The sequence below is a fragment of the Piliocolobus tephrosceles genome, chromosome 10 (genome assembly GCF_002776525.5).
Source record: "Piliocolobus tephrosceles isolate RC106 chromosome 10, ASM277652v3, whole genome shotgun sequence".
Classification (NCBI taxonomy): domain Eukaryota; kingdom Metazoa; phylum Chordata; class Mammalia; order Primates; family Cercopithecidae; genus Piliocolobus; species Piliocolobus tephrosceles.
The window spans coordinates 49,820,613-49,839,792 of record NC_045443.1 but is presented as its reverse complement, the minus strand read 5'-3'; the positions used below and the strand labels follow the sequence as shown (position 1 = coordinate 49,839,792).

General features: G+C 49.6%; 1 protein-coding gene across 2 annotated transcripts; it reads left to right on the top strand.

The window, feature by feature from the left end:
• Positions 1-3,513: 3,513 nt before the first annotated feature.
• Positions 3,514-17,248, top strand: KRT77 (keratin 77). Of its 2 annotated transcripts, XM_023211038.2 has the most exons (10): positions 3,514-4,100; positions 8,597-8,681; positions 8,962-9,176; positions 10,419-10,479; positions 11,004-11,099; positions 12,072-12,236; positions 14,000-14,125; positions 14,239-14,459; positions 14,894-14,928; positions 15,445-17,248. In XM_023211038.2, the coding sequence occupies exons 3-10, from the start codon at positions 9,118-9,120 to the stop codon at positions 15,705-15,707; spliced, it is 1,026 nt and encodes a 341-aa protein (XP_023066806.2). In that variant the 5' UTR covers positions 3,514-4,100; positions 8,597-8,681; positions 8,962-9,117; the 3' UTR covers positions 15,708-17,248. The 2 variants fall into 2 exon arrangements, with proteins under 2 accessions (XP_023066806.2, XP_023066805.2); XM_023211037.2 differs by lacking the exon at positions 8,597-8,681 and having other exon boundaries at positions 3,520-4,100.
• Positions 17,249-19,180: the final 1,932 nt, after the last annotated feature.

Below are 19,180 nucleotides of genomic sequence, written 5' to 3'. Positions count from 1 at the left end.
CCCCTACTCTGTTCTCTCTGCCTCTTCTCTGATACCTGACTCAGAATCCTGGTTTTTAGGCATCTTTCTCACATGAACCCACCCCATTCCCTAGCTTCACCTCCCTTTCCTTCCTCTGCTTCTACTGGTTCTCTTCTTGTCACTCTGTGCTGGAGGCTACGCCCTGGCTTCCCTCTTCTGCCTTAGGGTTAGGAGTATGGCTGTGTGGACCATAGGTGCCTAGGACTACGGTAAGCAACAGTTTTAATTTGCCCAGGTATATCTTGGTTTAAGTACTGAAAATCTCAGGCAAAGTAGGACAGCTGTCATCCCACCAGGATCTGTGAGCAGCTATTTCTGCTTGTTTAGTGATTTCAGTGCTCTGTGCTTTTTTCTGCCCACATGACTTACAGCTTTGAATTCTTGAGAAACAGACACTTTGGTTCCTTAAGTGTCTGAGGCTCTAGAGTAGGCAGCTTGCCCAAGATGACACAGCCAGCCAGCAGCAGGGCTTCTGCCTATAAATTTCAGGCTCACTGTCTCCTCTATCTCACAGTGTCTCCTGGATGACCCACTGAACAGACACCATGCACAGAGTGCAGAGGTTCATGAGAAGAGGGCATGGAAGCTTGGAATTGTCCTTGGAGCCTTTCCCTGCCCCAGGATGGCTTCTCACTGTGGCTCCCCCACACTGCTCTTGTTTCTACCGCCTGTTCTTCCCCACCTCTATTGGGATTTCTGCCACAACTTTCTTTGCTTTTCTTTCCTTTTTTTTTTTGAGGCAGAGTTTTACTCTTGTTGCCCAGGCTAGAGTGCAATGGTGCGATCTCGGCTCACCGCAACCTCCACCTCCCTGGTTCAAGCGATTCTCCTGTCTCAGCCTCCCGAGTAGCTGGAATTACAGGCATGTGCCACCACACCCGGCTAATTTTTTGTATTTTTAGTAGACACGGCATTCTCCATGTTGGTCAGGCTGGTCTTGAACTCCTAATCTCAGGTGATTCGCCTGCCCTGGCCTCCCAAAGTGCTGGGATTAAAGGCGTGAGCCAAAAATATTTATTGCAATGACCATAAAGAAAAAGGACATTTAAAATACCAGGAAAATTCAGCCGGGCACAGTAGCTCATGTCTGTAATCCCAGCACTTTGGGAGGCTGAGGCAGGTGGATCACCTTAGGTCAAGAGTTTTAGACTAGCCTGGCCAACAAGGTGAAACCCTATCTTTATTAAAAATACAAAAAACAGATGTGCCGGGCGCAGTGGCTCACGCCTGTAATCCCAGCACTTTGGGACGCCGAGGCAGGCGGATCACGAGTTCGGGAGATCGAGACCATTCTGGCTAACACAGTGAAATCCCGTCTCTACTAAAAATACAAAAAATTAGCCAGGCGTGGTGGCGGGTGCCTGTAGTCCCAGCTACTTGGGAGGCTGAGGCAGGAGAATGGCGTGAACCCAGGAGGCAGAGCTTGCAGTGAGCTGAGATTGGGCCACTGCACTCCAGCCTGGGCGACAGAGTAAGATTCCGTCTCAAAAAAAAAAAAAAAAAAAAAAAAAAAAAAATTAGCCAGGCGTGGTGGTGGGCACCTGTAATCCCAGTTACTCAGGAGGCTGAGACAGTAGAATCACTTGAACCCAGGAGGCAGAGGTTGCAGGGAGCCAAGATTGCACCACTGCACTCCAGCCTGGGCAACAGTGTGAGACTGTCTCAAAAAACAAACAAACAAACAAACAAACAAAAAAACGAAATCAAAAGCAAGAAAACTAGGAAAACTCCTCTCACAGTCTCTAAATAAATCAACTCACTTTCCAGTTACTTACAAACCCTGTCTTATCTGCATTTTTTTTTTGTGAGAGGGTCTCACTCTTTCGCCCAGGCTGGAGTGCAGTGGCACAATCAGGGTTCACTGCGGCCTTGACCTCCCAGGCTTAATTAATCCTCCTACCTCAGCCCCCCTGACCCCTGGGAGCTGGGACTACAGGCATGTGCTACCACACCTGGTTAATTTTTTGTATTTTCAGTAGAGACGGGGTTTCATCATATTGGCCAGACTGGTCTTGAACTCCTGGGCTTAAGTGATCTGCTCGCCTTGACCTCCCACAGTTCTGGGATTACAGGAGTGAGCTATCGCACCTGGCCTTCTGCATTCTTAATTCTTATGAGTTCACAGCACAGACTCCATCATGTAGTCTGCCTTTTCCCTTTAATATGGTACAAGTCGTTTCCGGTTCTGCTGCAGAGTCTCCAACAAGATGATTTAAAATAATTGTATCCAACTGGGCAAGCCATCCCTTAGCCATTTTTCTAAGGCTGGAGATTTTTTCCCCAAGTTAAAAAAATTATCATTACATTTTGGATGAAAGCCACAGCTATTTGAGTCCAGAGGGAAAACACGTTTTTTTGTTGGTGGACACTGATGCTCACTGAATGAGCTTCTCCCCAGGATTGCTGTCTGGGACGGGCTTCTCAGAGTGTGAGCACAGATCAGTGCTGGTCTACAGCGCTTGTTATTGCCTTGTGGTAAGCACAGAATTTGAGAGTAGCCTTTTAGAAAATTATTATTGTTGTTGCTATTTTTAGCAGTTAAACAATGTTTTGCTTGCTGAATCTAAAAATCAAAAAAATTGGGGCTAGCATTTCGTATATCTCCTAAAAATTATCTTTAAGAGATAATTCATTTAATTCTATTTTACAAAAGTATTGTCTATAAAGAATCAGAAATGATAAAACAGAAAGAGAAATAGTTAGGGATGGTTTGTCTTCTGGTCTAGAAGACAATATTAGGTACTGGTAGATGCTCAACAAATCTTGAACCACCGATTTTTGGTGCTGAAGTACCTTGTGTGGTTTTGTGTTTGAGGAGTCTGAGGCTTATCAAGCAACACACAATGTGAATGACCTTGGGCAGAATCTGTGGGCCTCCACTTGTACTCAGTGACCACAACATTGCACTTCCATGTGATAAAATTTTGGGTGCTCATGGTGATAACTGCAGGGAGCAGAAGCAGTGCATGGGGAGATGGGAACAAAACTTTTGCCCCACCAGGACAATGCTATGAAAGAAAGTGTTTCCACCTCTGTCCCAGCTGTTGTCCTGAGGTCTCCAGACACTATCTAACTTTGCCCCAGATCTCCCAGGTACACCCCAGAAACAAACAGCTCAATGGTGGAGTTTCTTAGGAAGAGATGAACTGATGATTTGGGAGGAATCTATATAGGAGTTTCCAGCAATGAGGTCCTGAGAGATTATTGCACTCTGATCTCTAAATGGCAAGAGATGAATGATAAATGATCGAGTTGGGGAAGTTTGTCTGCAGTCTGATTTCTGCAACTCATAGGTGTGAGGTTTTAAACAGATGTTGCTGGCAGGCAAACTAAACATTAATACTCCCCTTTCAGGATTGTAAAGATGCCCAGCCCAGCAATGCCAGCAATGTGTGTGTGTCTATATATAGAGACGGAGCCAGATCCCTTTCAAAGGAGTCAGAGCTGCTTTCCTCTCTGGTCTCTGCCTCCTTCCTGCCAGGCTGTTTCTCTTGCTTGCTTATCTGGATGCTCCAGCAACCATGAGCCGCCAATATAGTTCTCAGTCCGCGTTTAGCTCACGGAGCAGGCAGGTTTATCATACCAGCTTTTCTGCGGGCTCTGGTGGTGGGAGTCGGGCTGTGGGTTCTGTGTGTTATACTCGAGGGAGGTGTGGTGGTGGTGGATATGGGATCCATGGAAGGGGGTTTGGCTCTAGGAGTCTGTATAATCTGGGTGGCAGTAGAAGCATCTCCATTAGTCTAGTGGGGAGGAGTGCCAGTGGTTTCCGCCACGGTGGGGGAGTAGGAGGATTTGGAGGGGTCAGGAGCTTTGGGGTTGACAGCATTGGGGCTGGTGGCTTTGGAGGTGGTGGCTTTGGAGGAGGTGGTTTTGGGGGTGCTGGATTTGGGGCTAGCAATTTTGGGCTTGGGGGTTTTGGTCCTTCTTGTCCTCCTGGGGGCATCCAAGAGGTGACCATTAATCAGAGCCTCCTAGAGCCACTTCACCTGGAGGTGGACCCTGAAATTCAGAGGATCAAGACCCAGGAGCGGGAGCAGATTATGGTTCTCAACAACAAGTTTGCCTCCTTCATTGACAAGGTGAGCACCTCAGGGGCAGGGAGGGTCATTGGTCACTGACCAAATGACTGAGAGAGATTACACCCTGCCACCTCTCAGCACATCGTGCTGTTTCAGCTTGGTGGTGATACCTGGGACCTTAGGAAATCATTTACCCCATTTGGGCTTCAATTTGTCTTCTTGCAGGGATTTAATTCTATCTTTTCCTTTTGGCAGGAAAGGAGATAAGCAGTGTGAAAATACTCAACAAATACATGGTGTAGTACCCTCATTCTCTTTCACAATTATTCACTTTCCATCCACCCATCCACCAATGCACCCATCCATCCATCCATCTATCCATCCATCCTCATCCACACAATCCATTTATACACACACACACACACACACACACACACACACATGTTCATCCGTTCATTCACTCATCCATCAAGCCACTCAACTATCTACCCATGCATCCATTCACCCATTCAGCCCACAAATATTTTCTAAGCATCTGTGATAGAGCAGACACTGTGCCAGGTGCTACAGGTGACTAGGACACAGGGCCTGACATCTAAAGGGAAGATAATTACGACAGTGCATGTGAAGTGTGTCAATAGGGGAAGTACTCTCTGGGACATGGTAGCTCAAAGGAGGGTGTCATGAGCTCTGCCTGCTGAGTCTGGAAGACGGAGGAAAAGTTAAATGGGTTCTAATTTTAGTATATGTGCTGCCGAAGTGAGTACAAGTTAAATGGGTTCTTAGGGCAGAGGGGATTTTCAGGCAGAAGGACCAGGAGGCATGAAATTGTGACGCCTTTAGGGAATTTCAAACGGTTACAATTCCTGGAGAAAATGGGATACCAGGGGGTGGATGAGAGAAGCAGAGATGAAGCCACAGAGCCAGGGCAGGAGAAGCAGGCAGGGCATGGTGAATGCCCTGGTGGTGGGTATCTCTTGGGGCTAAAGTCAACAGCATGCAATGTAGGGTTCTGTCTGAGTCCCCCCTTTTGGCTCATCAAGGGCCAATGATGGGCCAGATGGAGACACAGAAGCCCCTGTCCCTAGTTCCCTGTTGAAACTTCAGATTAGGTCCAAAGCAGCAACAGAGGCTGGTGAACTCACCATGGTGAAGACCTCCCTCCAGCATCTCCTTTTGTCTGGAAGTCGAGGCACAGTGGCCACTAGCACCTCCCCCGGAGGAGTTTTGCCTTCAGGGATGCAATGGGAAGCCCCACAGAGCACCAAGGCCACTTGCACAGTCAGTGACTTTCCCTCAGTCACCACAGGAGTTCGGTGCTGAGGCCAGAGCTTGACCTGTGGCCTGAATGTAGGGTAGCTGTGGCCAGAGGCCATGCTGGGTGGCAGGGCAGGCCTCTGGTATCTGGGCAGATGCTGGGGATGGGACAGTGTGTGAGCAGGTAGAGGAGGGTGAGGGTGCTGAGGCCCAGAGGCTGCCGAAGAGGAGCGCAACACAGCAGCGTGCTCCTGTGGCTTCTGATCACGCTGCGTGGGAAATGTGGCTGAGTACCACCACGCTTCAGGCACAGGTGGGGGTTAGAGGGTTTCACTGGAGCAAGGAGTCACTACTGGGAGCTCACGACTGGGCCAAGAGAGAAGCAGGGAGGAGAGAGGGCTGGGAAATAACCACAGGCTGCTGGCAACTGACCTCCTGAGGCTCATCCAACTGTGGCCTCTGCCATGAACAGGGTGTCTGTCCAGTTGCATGGCATGGAGCAGTGGGCAGAAGCTAAGGTGCAAGAGACCTAGGTCTCTTGTCCTTTGAAGGGCATGGCCTGTGATGACTATGAGGAGAGGCTCCTCAGCCAGGTGGGTTGTGGCCTGACTGGAAGGTAGAAGGCTTCTATGACAGGTGACTTGTGACTCTGCTTTCCAAACTGGTCTTCCTGCTTTCACCCTTGACCCTTGTATAGCCTATGCTTGACACTACAGCAGAGCCATCCTTTAAAAGTATGTCACACCACTCTTCCATTTGAATCCTCCAGTGGCTTCTTGTCTCAACTGAAGGAAAAGCCCAAGTCCTATAAGGCCCTATATTATCTGCCCTTTAACCTGCGGCTGCTGCTAAGCCCACACTTACATTTGTGGAATCAGGTCACATTGCCCTCCCTGGGTGGAACAGCTTTCAGGATACAACCGCTAGTGAGCAGAATGAGGCCTGGAAAATAGCCTCCAGGCTTCCAACTCATTATTGTCTGCAGTGTCCTGTGCCCCTCTTCCTCCTCAGCTGCTCTCTTGCTCACCAGCATCCAAGGCTCTGTTCTGTCTCAAGGTCTTTGCACCTGCCATTCCCTCTGCTTGGAACTCTTCCCCCCAAAGAGAGGCCCACCTTCCTCCCTTACCTTCTGTGGGTCTTTGCTCAGATGCCACAGTTTCAGTGGGGACTTCCCTGACCACCACTTCAGCGTTCCTATGCCCCGGCCCTGTGTGACTCCATAGTCCCTGCAGCTGTCTGAGGCACTGTATTTTTTACATGATTGTTTCTTTATAGTTATCTCTCTAAATAGAATGGAAACTCCTAGAAAGCAGGGATTTTGCCTGTTTTGCTTATTACCAAATCCCTAGCACCCAGAATAGTGCCTGACACATGAGAATTGCTCAATAAATAGAAGCTGGATGACAAATAGGGTCAGTGCTGGACGCTCAGAGAGTGGAAATGGAGCCAAAGGCTTTCTAGAACCAATGACAAGGGGATAAGGCCTCAGAAAGGAAAGGAGGGGTCCAGCTCTTCCCCCTGGGACACTGGGCTGGCCTTGCTCAGCTGATCCTTAGACCTCTATGCCAGGGATGGCGAGTGGTCTGGATAGCCCACACCAGCAGGCAATTCTAAAACCTTTTGCACTTCATGAGTGCATGACACTTTTTGTCTTCTCTGTGTTGGGCGTTGTGTGTCCATGGGTCCACTGTGTCCCCTGGAGAACAAAGTAGATATAGGCATGCCCTCATGGGGTCCAGTGCAGCCCGGGAGAGAGATGCTCACACACTGCTGCATGACTGCAAGTCTCAACGGATTTAGAAAGGCAAGGAACAAGGGGCTGCAAAGGGGACACACTGTGGAATGCCACCTCAGGTGAGGTCTAAAGGGTGAGTAGGAGTTTGCTGGGCAAAGAGTTGAGGAGACCTGGAGTGCTGAGGGCACTGGGAGGTCCCTGTGCAGGGGAAGGGCACTGAAGCAGAGGGTGGGCGAGAAGGTCGCTCAGCAGCATGCCTCATTCCATCTGTGCTAGCTGAACTGCCCTTGAGTTTTGCCGGTAGGACACAGACCAGGAGTGTTTTGGGGAACCTGGGGAAAAACACAGTGGCTTTCACTGATTGTTCTAGTGGTTAAGGCACTCCCTGCAGCCAGACTCTGCCTTTGCAGTTTGGGTGGCCTGATGAGAACCACAGTGTCTTCTATGAACTTCTGGGATATTGCGGGTGGGTACCTGGGCTAAAGCCAGAGCACCCAGAGTTGTGTCACTGCTCCCTCGTTGTTTTATGTGGAGACTCTCCATGGGACCACAGGATTCTTTCTTTTGGTCCCCACAATGCCACTGCCACTGAGCACAGTGAATGAGTGCTGAATTGATTTCTTCACTCCCTGGGAGTGCCACCACAGAGTAAAAATAGAGAGTGGCAGGAATTTCTCATGGTGTTGTGAGCTGTGCTGACAAGCCTGGAAGAGCTGCTTGCCTAATCTCTTGCTTTGATAAGGCCAGCAAAAATGAGCCATGGGAGGTGGTGTTGTCTGCAAACATTTTCCAGCCTAGAGTCAGAACGCAAAGGGAGCTAACCAGGGTTGGCCCCTCAGACGGGCAGATTCTCAAGGGCCAGGGGATTTGGGGGACCCTCACTAGTGTCACGTGGTAAGGGAGTGTCTTCAGAGTTCCGTTCCGACCACACAAAGCAGTGGGTTTGCCCCTTTGCACAGTACCCGGAGGAGGAAGCTGCATTCTGGAGGGTGTGTGTTTTTGCGCGTGCGTGCCCGCGTGCGGCGGAGCAAAGTCTGGAGGCAGCACCACTGCTTCTATCAGGGCACTGGAGTGGAGGCTCCACAGTGTGTAGCTGGCTGAGGAAAGGTGGAGGCTGGTCATTACCATGCCAAGGACAAGCCACACATTTTGCATAGCCAGCTGCCTTACTGGGCCCCTTATCTTACCTTCATATCCACAATTCTGGGAGAAGAGGTGGTGAAAATATTGGGTGATGTCCACTCTCCATTTCCCGGGAAATAGCAAGTGGGTAGTTCTCAAACACCTGACAACCCAAGTTCTCACTTTGGGGCACTTGACTGCATTAGACTTTTAAAAAAATGAGAACATTTGCCTTAAAAATTCTGTCTGCATTATAAAAGCATTTAAATGAGTTACTTTCCTGACAAACATCCTGGCAGACAGCAGAAGTGGTGGCGACTGCAGGGCAGGGGCACCCAAGCAAGTGTGCTCAGGAATTAGTTTAATGTTCTAAGCCAAATTGATCCTTCTTGCTTTTTCTTTCTTCCTCTCCTCTATCACATAATGCATTTTGCCCACAAAGAGAAAGGAGCTTTGGGGTCATCAGTGTCTCAGATGCTCCGAAACACCATTTCCTTACATTGGCATGGATAAATTGAGTTTGGAGGGCAAGTGCTCTATGATGTAAATGAAGGAGGTAATTTACCTTCAAAACCAGAGTGAGCTTAGTGTCAATTTTAGACAAGCTGACCATACAGCCATTGGCCGTCAGAAACCACATTGCCCTCTGTGTGTCTCAATCCCAGAGAAAAGGAAGCTCTCTGACTCTTGGAGGAGCCATCCTGATTCTCTGAGGTCTGGATATGTTGAGAGGCTATGGATCCCGCTACTCACGGGGGAGCTGCTCTGATCCATGGCCTGGGGTGGGCTGGGGTCTCTTGCTCTTAGGTGCGATTCCTGGAGCAGCAGAACCAGGTGCTACAAACGAAATGGGAGTTGCTGCAGCAGGTGAACACCTCAACTGGAACCAACAACCTGGAGCCCCTCTTGGAGAACTATATCAGTGACCTGCGGAAGCAGGTGGATTTGCTCAATGCGGAGCAGATGCGCCAGAACACAGAGGTCAGGAGCATGCAGGATGTCGTGGAGGACTACAAGAGCAAGTGAGACTCCAGGCAGGGCAAAACAGGGAAGAAGCATGGCTGGAAACTCATCACAGGGGCAAGACATTCTGCTTTAGTGTTTATGTGTAAGGGTAGGGGAGCGGGACATGCAGGCTCTGCACTGCACAACTGCAGGAGGCGCTGTTTTGTATGTGGCAACCAAGGTAGATGATATTGGCAGCCAGCTGTCAATTGCATTGGGTGGGGAGGGGCAGGATAGCTTCATGGATGTTGAAGCCAAGTAAGCCTGATTTCCAGTGTGGGCTCTTCCACTTACTAGCTGCCTACAAATTCATCTTTTTAAGCCTCTGGTATTCACGTTAGTAATGTGGGAAGAGCGAGAACCTCCCTTGTTGGATTGTTGTGGGTAGATCTGTGGTTCTCAGACTTGAGCATGCATCAGTTTGCTGGAATCAGATTGCTGGGTTCTGCCCCCCGAGTTTTTGATTCAGCAGATATGGGAGAGTGTTTGTACTTCTAACATGTTTCCAAGTGATGCTGATGCTGGTGGATTGGGGACCACACTTTGGGAACTGCTGGTTTTGAATGAAATGATGCTTAATAAGTTCTTAGTACTGTGCTTGCACACCCCTACCAGTCAATAAACCCTAGCTATTATGATCACAAACAGTAGGGGTGACAGGAGTTGTCGAATTCCAGATCAGCCGCTCCTGAGCTGTGCAGGCAGCCGAGCCTCTCCCTTCCTCTTCTTCCCCATGTGGGGTGCAGGGCACTTCTCTCCCATCACCTTGGCATGCTTACTGTTCGTGCCAGTAGAGATCCAAGTGTGTGTGAGTCAACGAGGGAAAAATGGAATCCACACTGGAGGTGCTGGTGGGGGGTGGGGCACAGAATTGTAGGTTAAATTTTTTCTCTTCAAAAATATTTAGTAAAAGTGGTTGTTATTTCATGTTCTCAATTTTAAGGAATGAATGAGTTTGACACACTTACAAAGGTAAAACATCAAAATAAAAGGAGACATTCCAGGGACCTTCTCTGTGGCCCTGGGCTTTCCATGTTGGCCTGGGGTCCCCTCTGTTGGCCCACAGACCCAGGAGTTGGCTCTGCCCTCATCCATGAGAGTGCCAGCCTCCTGGAATGGACAGCCAGCACCTTGAGCAGGGTTCTCTGAGCTCAGGACAGCAAATGTTTGGGGAATTCCAAGCTTTCTGCTGTGAAGAGGAACCTCAGAGAGCCAAGGTCAGCCTGTAGCCTTTCTGTGCTCCTTGCCTTGCCTGACAGGTATGAGGACGAAATCAACAAGAGGACTGGCAGCGAGAATGACTTTGTTGTCCTGAAGAAGGTGAGGGAAAGGGGAGTCCCGAGGGTGGCTGTGGACCCAGGAGGCTGCGGGGAGTGAGGAATCCCTATGGGATGCTCTGTGGCAATGGCAGGGTGACCTCTGTGGCAATGGCAGGGTGGCCTCTGTGGCCGGCTTGCCATGTGTGATGCCTAAATGTGGGGCCCTTACACTAAAACCGACACTGATGATGACTCTTTAGGAAGCTTCAAGTTTGTATCTCTCTGGGGTCCTGAAAGTGAAGTGAAGTGAAATGACAGCTTTTGAATGTCAGTTATGTGTAGCCTTGGGACCCGGGAAGGACCTGGGGTGTTGGGTGTGACTGACTGAGATGTGGAGGTTGGTGTCACATCTCCTTCTGGCCAGGAAAGCCAGGACATGTAGATCCCTTATTGGAGTGAGGTGATGAATTTTTGAAGGAAGGAAATAAACCCAGAGTGGCTCTGCCACTTGCCTGAGCCACCCAGTGAGCTGGTGATAGGCAATGCCTGGGCAATAAAGTCAAACTGTTTCTGCCTGCTACTTAGGATGTGGACGCTGCTTATGTGAGCAAAGTGGACCTGGAGTCCAGGGTGGACACTCTGACTGGGGAGGTCAATTTCTTGAAGTATTTATTTTTGACGGTGAGTTAAGCGTTTATAAGAACCCCCTTTCTTTTCTCACATCTCACAAGGAGTATGGGCTATAAGAGGCGAGGTCTGAAACCCAACACTACCCACTAGGGACTCATCTCCCCAGGTACCCCAACTCTGTGGGCCTGGAGTCAGCCATCCTTTCCATCCTAATCCTCAGAATCCCCAGGTTGTGGTAATGGAGATGGAAGGCTGGGAGAATCCTGAGTTAGGTGGAGGCGAACGTGTCCCTGGTTCATGGCTTCCAATCTGTCTGGGAAATCACCCAGACATATAAGGGGCAAAACCAACCAGAAATCTTCATTAATTCTGGGGAGATGATGGAGCTGTTGGGAAACTCTGTGGGAGGTGACAGTGTGAGTCTCAAAGGGAGTGACCTTAGTGGTGGGGGATCAAACACTCTGTCACCCAGCCCTCTTTTGCCTGTGTCTAATTTGGGGGTACGTGCTCTGGGCCAGATGCTGTGTTAGAAATTTATGTTATGGGCATCTCCATTCTACACATGGGAAAACTGAGACACTGAAGAGTTAAATTACTTGCTTGGTTACCTTGCTAGTCAATGGTAGAGCCAAGACTCAAAAGTGAGTCCAAGTGGCTCCTCAACTGGAGTCTATTCTACTGCCTCAGAGAGCTCATGTGATTTCAAGGAACAGGCATGCCTGCCAAGGAGCCCAGCTAACTATGGTGGCCAAGTCAGAGCAAGGCAGAGTGGCAGTTGCAGGAGAGGTGTGATGGGGAGATGGTATCTGAAGGGCTCCAGGTTTAGGCTCCTTCCTTCTCCCTGGAGGCAGTTGAGACTCTCCCTATTATCTCTCATTGCACACAACAATTCCAAGAGTTTTTCCCCAAGACTACCTGGCCCAGGCTTCTGGCTTCCCCCGAGAGCCTTGAGGGAGCAGTAGAGGAAAACTGAGGCCCCCAGAGGAGAATGGAAGGAGTCAGCCTGTGCGCCATGCCTCGCAGGAGCTGTCTCAGATGCAGACTCACATCAGCGACACCAACGTCATCCTGTCCATGGACAATAATCGCTCCCTGGACCTGGACAGCATCATTGATGCAGTGCGGACCCAGTACGAGCTAATTGCACAGAGGAGCAAGGACGAGGCCGAAGCCCTGTACCAGACCAAGGTGGGTATGGCCCCCAGATCTGGTGCCCAGAAAAACAGATTCTTCCCAGAATTGTCTTTCTCTTATTGCATTGTCTTTCTTATTTCTGAAGTAAAATGTGTTTGTTATACAAATTCTAGAAATTACAATGTAAAGATTACCCATCTCTCACTACCGCTATTAATATGTTAATATCTCTTCTGCCAGTTCTTTGTAGCTATTAAGCTAGTGCAAAAGTAATTGCGGTTCTTGCCATTAAAAGTAATGATAAGAACTGCAATTACTTTTGCACCAACCCAATAATGTTTCTTGAGAACTCATATGTGTTAGGCACTGCACAAAGTGCTTTACATAATATATATATTATTTCATTCAATCCTTACAACAACCAATGAGGTAAGAATTTCATTATTACAATTTTATAATAGATAATAGTGCATGAGATTACTTAATTTCTCTAAGGCCTTGTAGCTAGTAAATGGCAGAGCCACAGCTTAATTAAACTCGGGTTTGTATCTACAAACCCATTCCCCTCACCACTAGAATGATTTTTATTCTTTTTTTCATAATGGTATCTATTAAAATACACTTTTTGTTTTTACTTTCTCTCTTTTTTTTTTTGTTTGAGATGGAAACTTGCTCTATCTCCCAGGCTGGAGTGCAGTGGTGTGATCTCAGTTCACTACAGACTCCGCCTCCTGGGCCCAAGCGATTCTCCTGCCTCAGCCTCCACAGTAGCTGGGATTACAGGTGCACACCACCACACCAAGCCAAATTTTGTAGTTTTGGTAGTGATAGGGTTTTGCCATGTTGGCCAGACTATACTTTCTCTCTTACTTATCGCATATGGATACCTTTCTGTGACACTAAATAATCTGCCGCATTTTTAACAGCCTTGTATTACATTGTAAGACTACACCCTCCCTTATTGGATCAACCTCTTTGTGGCTAAGTTGTTGGGTACATCTTTGGTTACTTCTTTATACCATAAACTGACCTGGATCTTTTTGGATGGTGAATCCTCTGGTTGAAAGGGCATGGCTGACAGTCCAGTCACTAAATTCTGAACAACTAGCATTGATGATTGGCTTTGAGGATGATCTGTGGCCAACTCCAATCCTGGCTGACCTCTGTCCCACTGTCCTGCAGACAGTGTTCTGGGGTGGAATGGATTTCGACCTTAGACTGGGAGGCAGATGGCCAAGAGTGAAAACAGCAGAATGCAGATTCCCTCAAGTTGTCGCTTCTCCCACTCACTTCAAAACCCTGTCCTGGGGGTGGAGTTTTGACGGATGGGGCAATACAGAGACAGAAGCAGAGAAGGAGGGGAAATGAGACTGAACGTGGAGCAGGTGGAGGGCCTCTGGGACATAAGGTCCTGCCTGATTGCTAGGGAGATCATCCTGGAAAAGGGTGGGAAGCTATATGGGGGGTGGAAAGAGTGAGGGGGTCTCAGTGTGGGTAAGGACCAACGTGAAGGCTTAGATGTGTGAAAAAGTATTAGAAAGGGCATCACAAAGCAGGTTTGTCTGGCTGGGATGAGAGTCTGCCCAGAGACAGGTGGGAATGCAGGAGGCTTGGTATGGTGTGAGCATGTGCATGTATACATGTGTTTGCAGCCCGGGTGAGGGAGGTTTGGTATAGCTGTGAGTGTGTATGTAGGGGCGACCACAGTACAAGATGGGTGAGACTCTCCCAGGGGAGAGCAACCCAGACCTACTTCCTCCTGGAAGGGCTTGTGGTGGGCAGCACATGCTGACCATGATGCTGCCTTTGGCCCCTAGTACCAGGAGCTCCAGATCACGGCAGGGAGACATGGAGACGACCTGAAGAACAGCAAGATGGAGATTGCAGAGCTCAACCGCACTGTCCAGAGGCTGCAGGCAGAGATCAGCAATGTGAAGAAGCAGGTGGGATGGGTGCTCAGGGAAGGCTGACTAAGCCCTGCACCTCCCACAATGCCCTGCCAGATGGAGCTCTGGAAACTCAACCCTAAAATGGTCTCTGACTGTCTCTGGAGCAGATTGAACAGATGCAGTCACTCATTTCGGATGCCGAGGAGAGAGGCGAACAGGCCCTCCAGGATGCACGGCAGAAGCTGCAGGACCTGGAGGAGGCCCTGCAACAGTCCAAGGAGGAGCTGGCCCGGCTGCTGCATGACTACCAGGCCATGCTAGGGGCCAAGCTGTCCCTGGATGTGGAGATCGCCACCTACCGCCAGCTGCTGGAGGGCGAGGAGAGCAGGTGGGTCCCGCAGCTGTGTTTCTGGGGCTAAGGCTCGATAGGCACCCATGAAACTGTGGGACCGGCTATTTGGAGAAAAGGTAAGCTCCACCTTTTTGGGAAGATTGGTAGCCCAGGGTGAGCAGAAACATTCCAGTTAGAGGCAGACGCTGTGTGAGTTGGCAAGGTAGGGAGAAGTCATTGTTATCATTCCTCTGCCTCCAAATAGAATGTCCTTATACCCCAACCCAAGTCACTGCAGCTGGGTATTCACCCCCAATGCTAAAAGTCTTCATGAAAACGCTGAAAATTCTCTCGGCTCCACTGGCTTCCTGCTCTCATGCACACAAATTTCTCTAAGGCTTGGGGACACCTCTGATCCGGATGTCTGTGGGCCACCGCCTTCCCTCCTCAGGCCCTGTGGGTCTGGCTGACCCTGTGCTTTGGTTTTACAGGATGTCAGGAGAGCTGCAGAGTCATGTGAGCATCTGTAAGTAGCAGAACCCAGGGACAGAGAGAGGCTGGCGGTCCTGGGTGAAGGGAGGGCGGGGAGGTGGCCAGCAGAGAACTGAAAGTCTGGCATTTTAGCTTCCAGTCTTGTACAACAGACATCAAAGTAAGCAAGTGTAATGGCAAAGTCTGGAAGAATTCATTTGAAATAAATGGTTGTGATTTCAGGTCTACTTATCTTAATTGTTTTGATGCCTTTTTTTATTTTTTATTTTTATTTTTTATTTTTTAAATGCCTAGGAATCAGCAGTGGCTAGAACTCTTTAGGGTATATATTCAATAAACAATGAAAGTGTGTTGCTGAGAGGAACCCTGGCATTCCTTTGTAGTATGAAGAATAATTTTCAAGTGGGAATACTTTCAATTTTCAATGTATCGGTTTGCAAGTCGATGCCACGGGTGATCGAGGATGGAGGAGGCTGCAGGTGCAGGGGTGGGTGCAGGTGGGGGCCCTGCCCGGTCCCCCGACCCCATGTGCATTGTCCCCTCCCCACAGCGGTGCAGAACAGCCAGGTGAGCATCAGGGGCGGCGCGGGAGGCGGCGGCAGCTACGTCTCTGGAGGCTACGGCGGCGGCAGCGGTGGGGGCTATGGCGGTGGAAGAAGTTACCGCGGAGGCGGCGCACGAGGGGGCAGTGGAGGCGGTTATGGCAGCGGCGGCGGGAGCTACGGAGGGAGCGGCAGAAGCAGCCGTGGATCCTCGCGAGTGCAGATCATCCAGACCTCCACTAACACCTCCCACAGGCGGATCCTGGAGTAGAGGCCTCTTGCCATACCTCACGCCTGCACCCGCGCCGCCCTCTCCTCAAACTCATCCCCTCCACGCCCTTCCTGACTCCCTGTGGTTCACTTTTCTTGATGCGTCTCAGCAATTTTGCCAATAAATTAGACTCCAATGGGGGGAAGCAGGGTGGATAAGCCCAAACAGCAGATCTCTTTGGAGGGCACTGGCTTGCAGTCAGAGTAACAGCTAGGCACATTCTCACTCAGACTCCGTTCAGCTGGCCCTGCTGCTGTTCCTGCTCCCACCTTTTTGGGAAGATCGGTAGCCCAGGGTGAGCAGAAACATTCCAGTTAGAGGCAGAGGCTGTGTGAGTTCGCAGGTTAGGGAGAAGTCATGGCTATCATTCCTCTGCCCCAACTCAAGCCACTGCAGCTAAGTATTGATCCACAATGCTAAAAGACACGAGGCATCTAGTTTAGCGATGGAGGGAAATAGCCTGTAAAGCATCGACAAGGCACATAATGGAGAGTTGGTATCTCAGCCCCAGGCTCCTTTTGCTGCACCTGGGCTGCACTGTGAACAAGAATCCACGCCCCCTGCCCTTCTGGGGGCCACAAGATGATCCCTTTGGGGGAAGTTGCTGATTGCAGGACAAGCTAGCTTGGTAAGGGAAACCTCTGCACCAGCCGCCTATTCCTGCCTCTTGGTCCATAGCCTCATGCACTCATGTTGATGGAAAGTATAGATTTACTGCCCACATCAGATATCTGTAAGGCATCACTGTCCTGATTCTGAACCTCTGTCTCAGGAAGCATTCTCCCCTGTGTAAACAACTCAAGGTGGGAGTATTTCAGAGGGCATGGGGTCACGAATCCTCACCCAGAGGGAAGCCTGTTTTAGCAGTGGATGCGGGAGTTGATGAACAGACAAGCAAGTTCTGCTTCTGTCCTGTTTCCTCCTGACAGCTCCATTCCTTGAAAGCCTGACCCTTCCTAAGCTCTGCTTCATAACCACTCTGAGAATTGTCCCATGTAGTGGGCATGTGAAGCCCAGCTCTGTTCCATCCAGGTGCCTTGGGCCTGAGGAGTCTGAGGATCTGACTTGGGTCTTGGAAGGGTTCCAACACCCAAGTCAGTCAGGAAGCTGCCCGTTTTTTTTTTTTTTTTGCAAGGCAGTTTAATGCCCTTTCTCAGACCTCTCTAGTCCCTCCCGCCCTCTCTTCTCTGTGGCTGTGAGCACTTTGTGAGAATTTGACTCTTAATTTTGAATCTTGTGTAAGAGGCTTGAGATGTGCTGGAGAGGGTAGGAAGAGGAAAGTATCAGCCAAGTAACAGGTCTTGAGAGACAGAATGTAGCTTTGCTTTTAAGATCTGGGAGTCACCTTCACTTGCTAGCTGAGTCCTAACACAACTTCCAAGTCCATGATTCTCTTGGGGCATTGGATGGGCGCAGTGTGGGTCTCTTAGGCAGTGCTTGTGACTTCATCATTTCCTGGTTCAAAATTGTACCGTCGAGGGGCAGCATTTCTGGTATTTCTATAATAAATTTTTCTGTGATCTCAAACTGCTGTTTGGTCAGGAGATGCATTATTTCTTCTTCTCCTTCCCCTTCTTATCCTTCACCTTCCTCCTCTTCTCCCTCTTCCTCTTCTTCTCTCCCCCTCCTCCCCTTCCTTCTCCTCCCTTCTCCCCCTCCTCCTCCTTAATCTTCATCTTCTCCTCTTTTTTTTCTTTCTCCTAAATAAAGATGGGATCTCACCATGTTGCCAAGGTTGGTCTTGAACTCCTGGGCTCAGTCGATCCTCCCACCTTGGCCTCCCACAGTGCTGGGATTATAGGTGTGAGCCACAGTACCTGGGCCATTTCTTTTAAAATTTCTGCAGACCTGAAATTATTCATATTTGGGAAGTTAAAATTTCTTCTTCTTATTTTTTATTGTATAAGTAATACACAGTCTTGAAGAATCTTGCAGACCTAATCTTATTAATCCTTAAAGTGGCTGATCATTCAAAAGTCAATTATACATTTGTTCAATAAGCACTTATTAAGCTCCTACTGTGTGGCAGGCAGTGACTTAGGCACTGGGAATGCAATGTTGAATGAACATGTTTCTGACTCTTAAGTTGCTCACAACTAAATGACATATTATCGGGGAGGGAAGATACAGAGAGAAGAGAAATCTTGAGTGTGCTTCTTTTGTTTTTTGAGATGGAGTCTTGCTCTGTTACCTGGGCTGGAGTGCAGTGGCCGGATCTCAGCTCACTGCAAGCTCCGCCTCCCAGGTTTACGCCATTCTCCTGCCTCAACCTCCCGTGTAGCTGGGACTACAGGCGCTGGCCACCTCGCCCAGCTAGTTTTTTGTATTTTTTAGTAGAGAGGGGGTTTCACCATATTAGTCAGGATGGCCTCAATCTCCTGACCTTGTGATCCGCCTGTCTCGGCCTCCCAAAGTGCTGGGATTACAGGCTCTGAGTGTGCTTCTAAGGACCTCCTAGCCTGAGAGTGGAAGCAAGGCCTATTCTGAGGACACAGGCAGACTCCCCAAAATAGGAACAGTGGGACTTACGACAGGTGCCAGTGCTGGGGAAGGGATGTTTGGTTCCAACAGACTCCTGGAGGACTGGGATATGGAACAGGGCCGAGGAAGGGAGGTGTGGGTGGGGAGGTGAGGGAAAGGCCTTCCAAACAGGGGAATAGTCCGCTCAGAGACCCAAAATAAGAGTGAGTGTGGGGGTGAGAGGGAGCAGCCGGACAGGAGAAATGGAGCTGGGGAGGGAAGGGGCTGAGGCCCAGAAACTGAGTGGGGTCATGGGCAGAGACACCTTCAGTCGATGACTTGAGGGAAGCAGAGATGCAGAAATTCCAGAATGGAGCAAGTGAAGCCACCACCTCATCCTTTGTGGTAGTTCTGAGTCCGTGTAAAAGAGTCACATACAAAGATTTGATCTACTTTCTAATCCTCTGGAGGGACTTTGATGAAATTTGGATACGGGATTCATTCGAATATGACTGGAACCCACATTGATAAGACACCGTGTTCCCAGGCACACCCCTCCATTTTCTCTGAGAAGTTTTTCCCATCTCACGTGTCCTGGCAGCAGGCCTGTCAGGGGATGGGTAGGAAAGGCAGAGATGGGCAGAGAGGCTGTCCGAAGGGAAGGAGAGAGGGAGCAGACAGATGCAGTGTACCACACTTGCAGCCAACAGCCAAGATCACAAGGACTAGGAAGGGAAGACATGGATGGAGAGCAGTGGGCATAAATATGACTTCGAGTGTCCAGCTGGCAGGTGAGGAGATATGAGTCAGAAGGTGTGGCAGCTGCTGGAGGCAGCCGTGGGAATCAGGAAGAGAGTCACGTCTAGAGCTTGTTTAGGCTCTTCTGGAGGCAGATCACTCTGGGACTCTGAGCTCCAAGGACAGTAATAAACAGCTTCCTCAGAGGAGGGTGACCAGGACAGTGATGGTGGGGAATCAAAAGCCTGGTCACAGGAGTACCGGTGAAAGGCCCG

Bases quoted from the DNA above. Each gene is read 5' to 3' on its own strand.
- KRT77 (XM_023211037.2), top strand. From the start codon at position 3,543: ATGAGCCGCCAATATAGTTCTCAGTCCGCGTTTAGCTCACGGAGCAGG. The intron at 9,177-10,418 runs GTGAGACTCCAG...CTTGCCTGACAG, and splicing joins GTGGAGGACTACAAGAGCAA to GTATGAGGACGAAATCAACA. The intron at 10,480-11,003 runs GTGAGGGAAAGG...CCTGCTACTTAG, and splicing joins ACTTTGTTGTCCTGAAGAAG to GATGTGGACGCTGCTTATGT.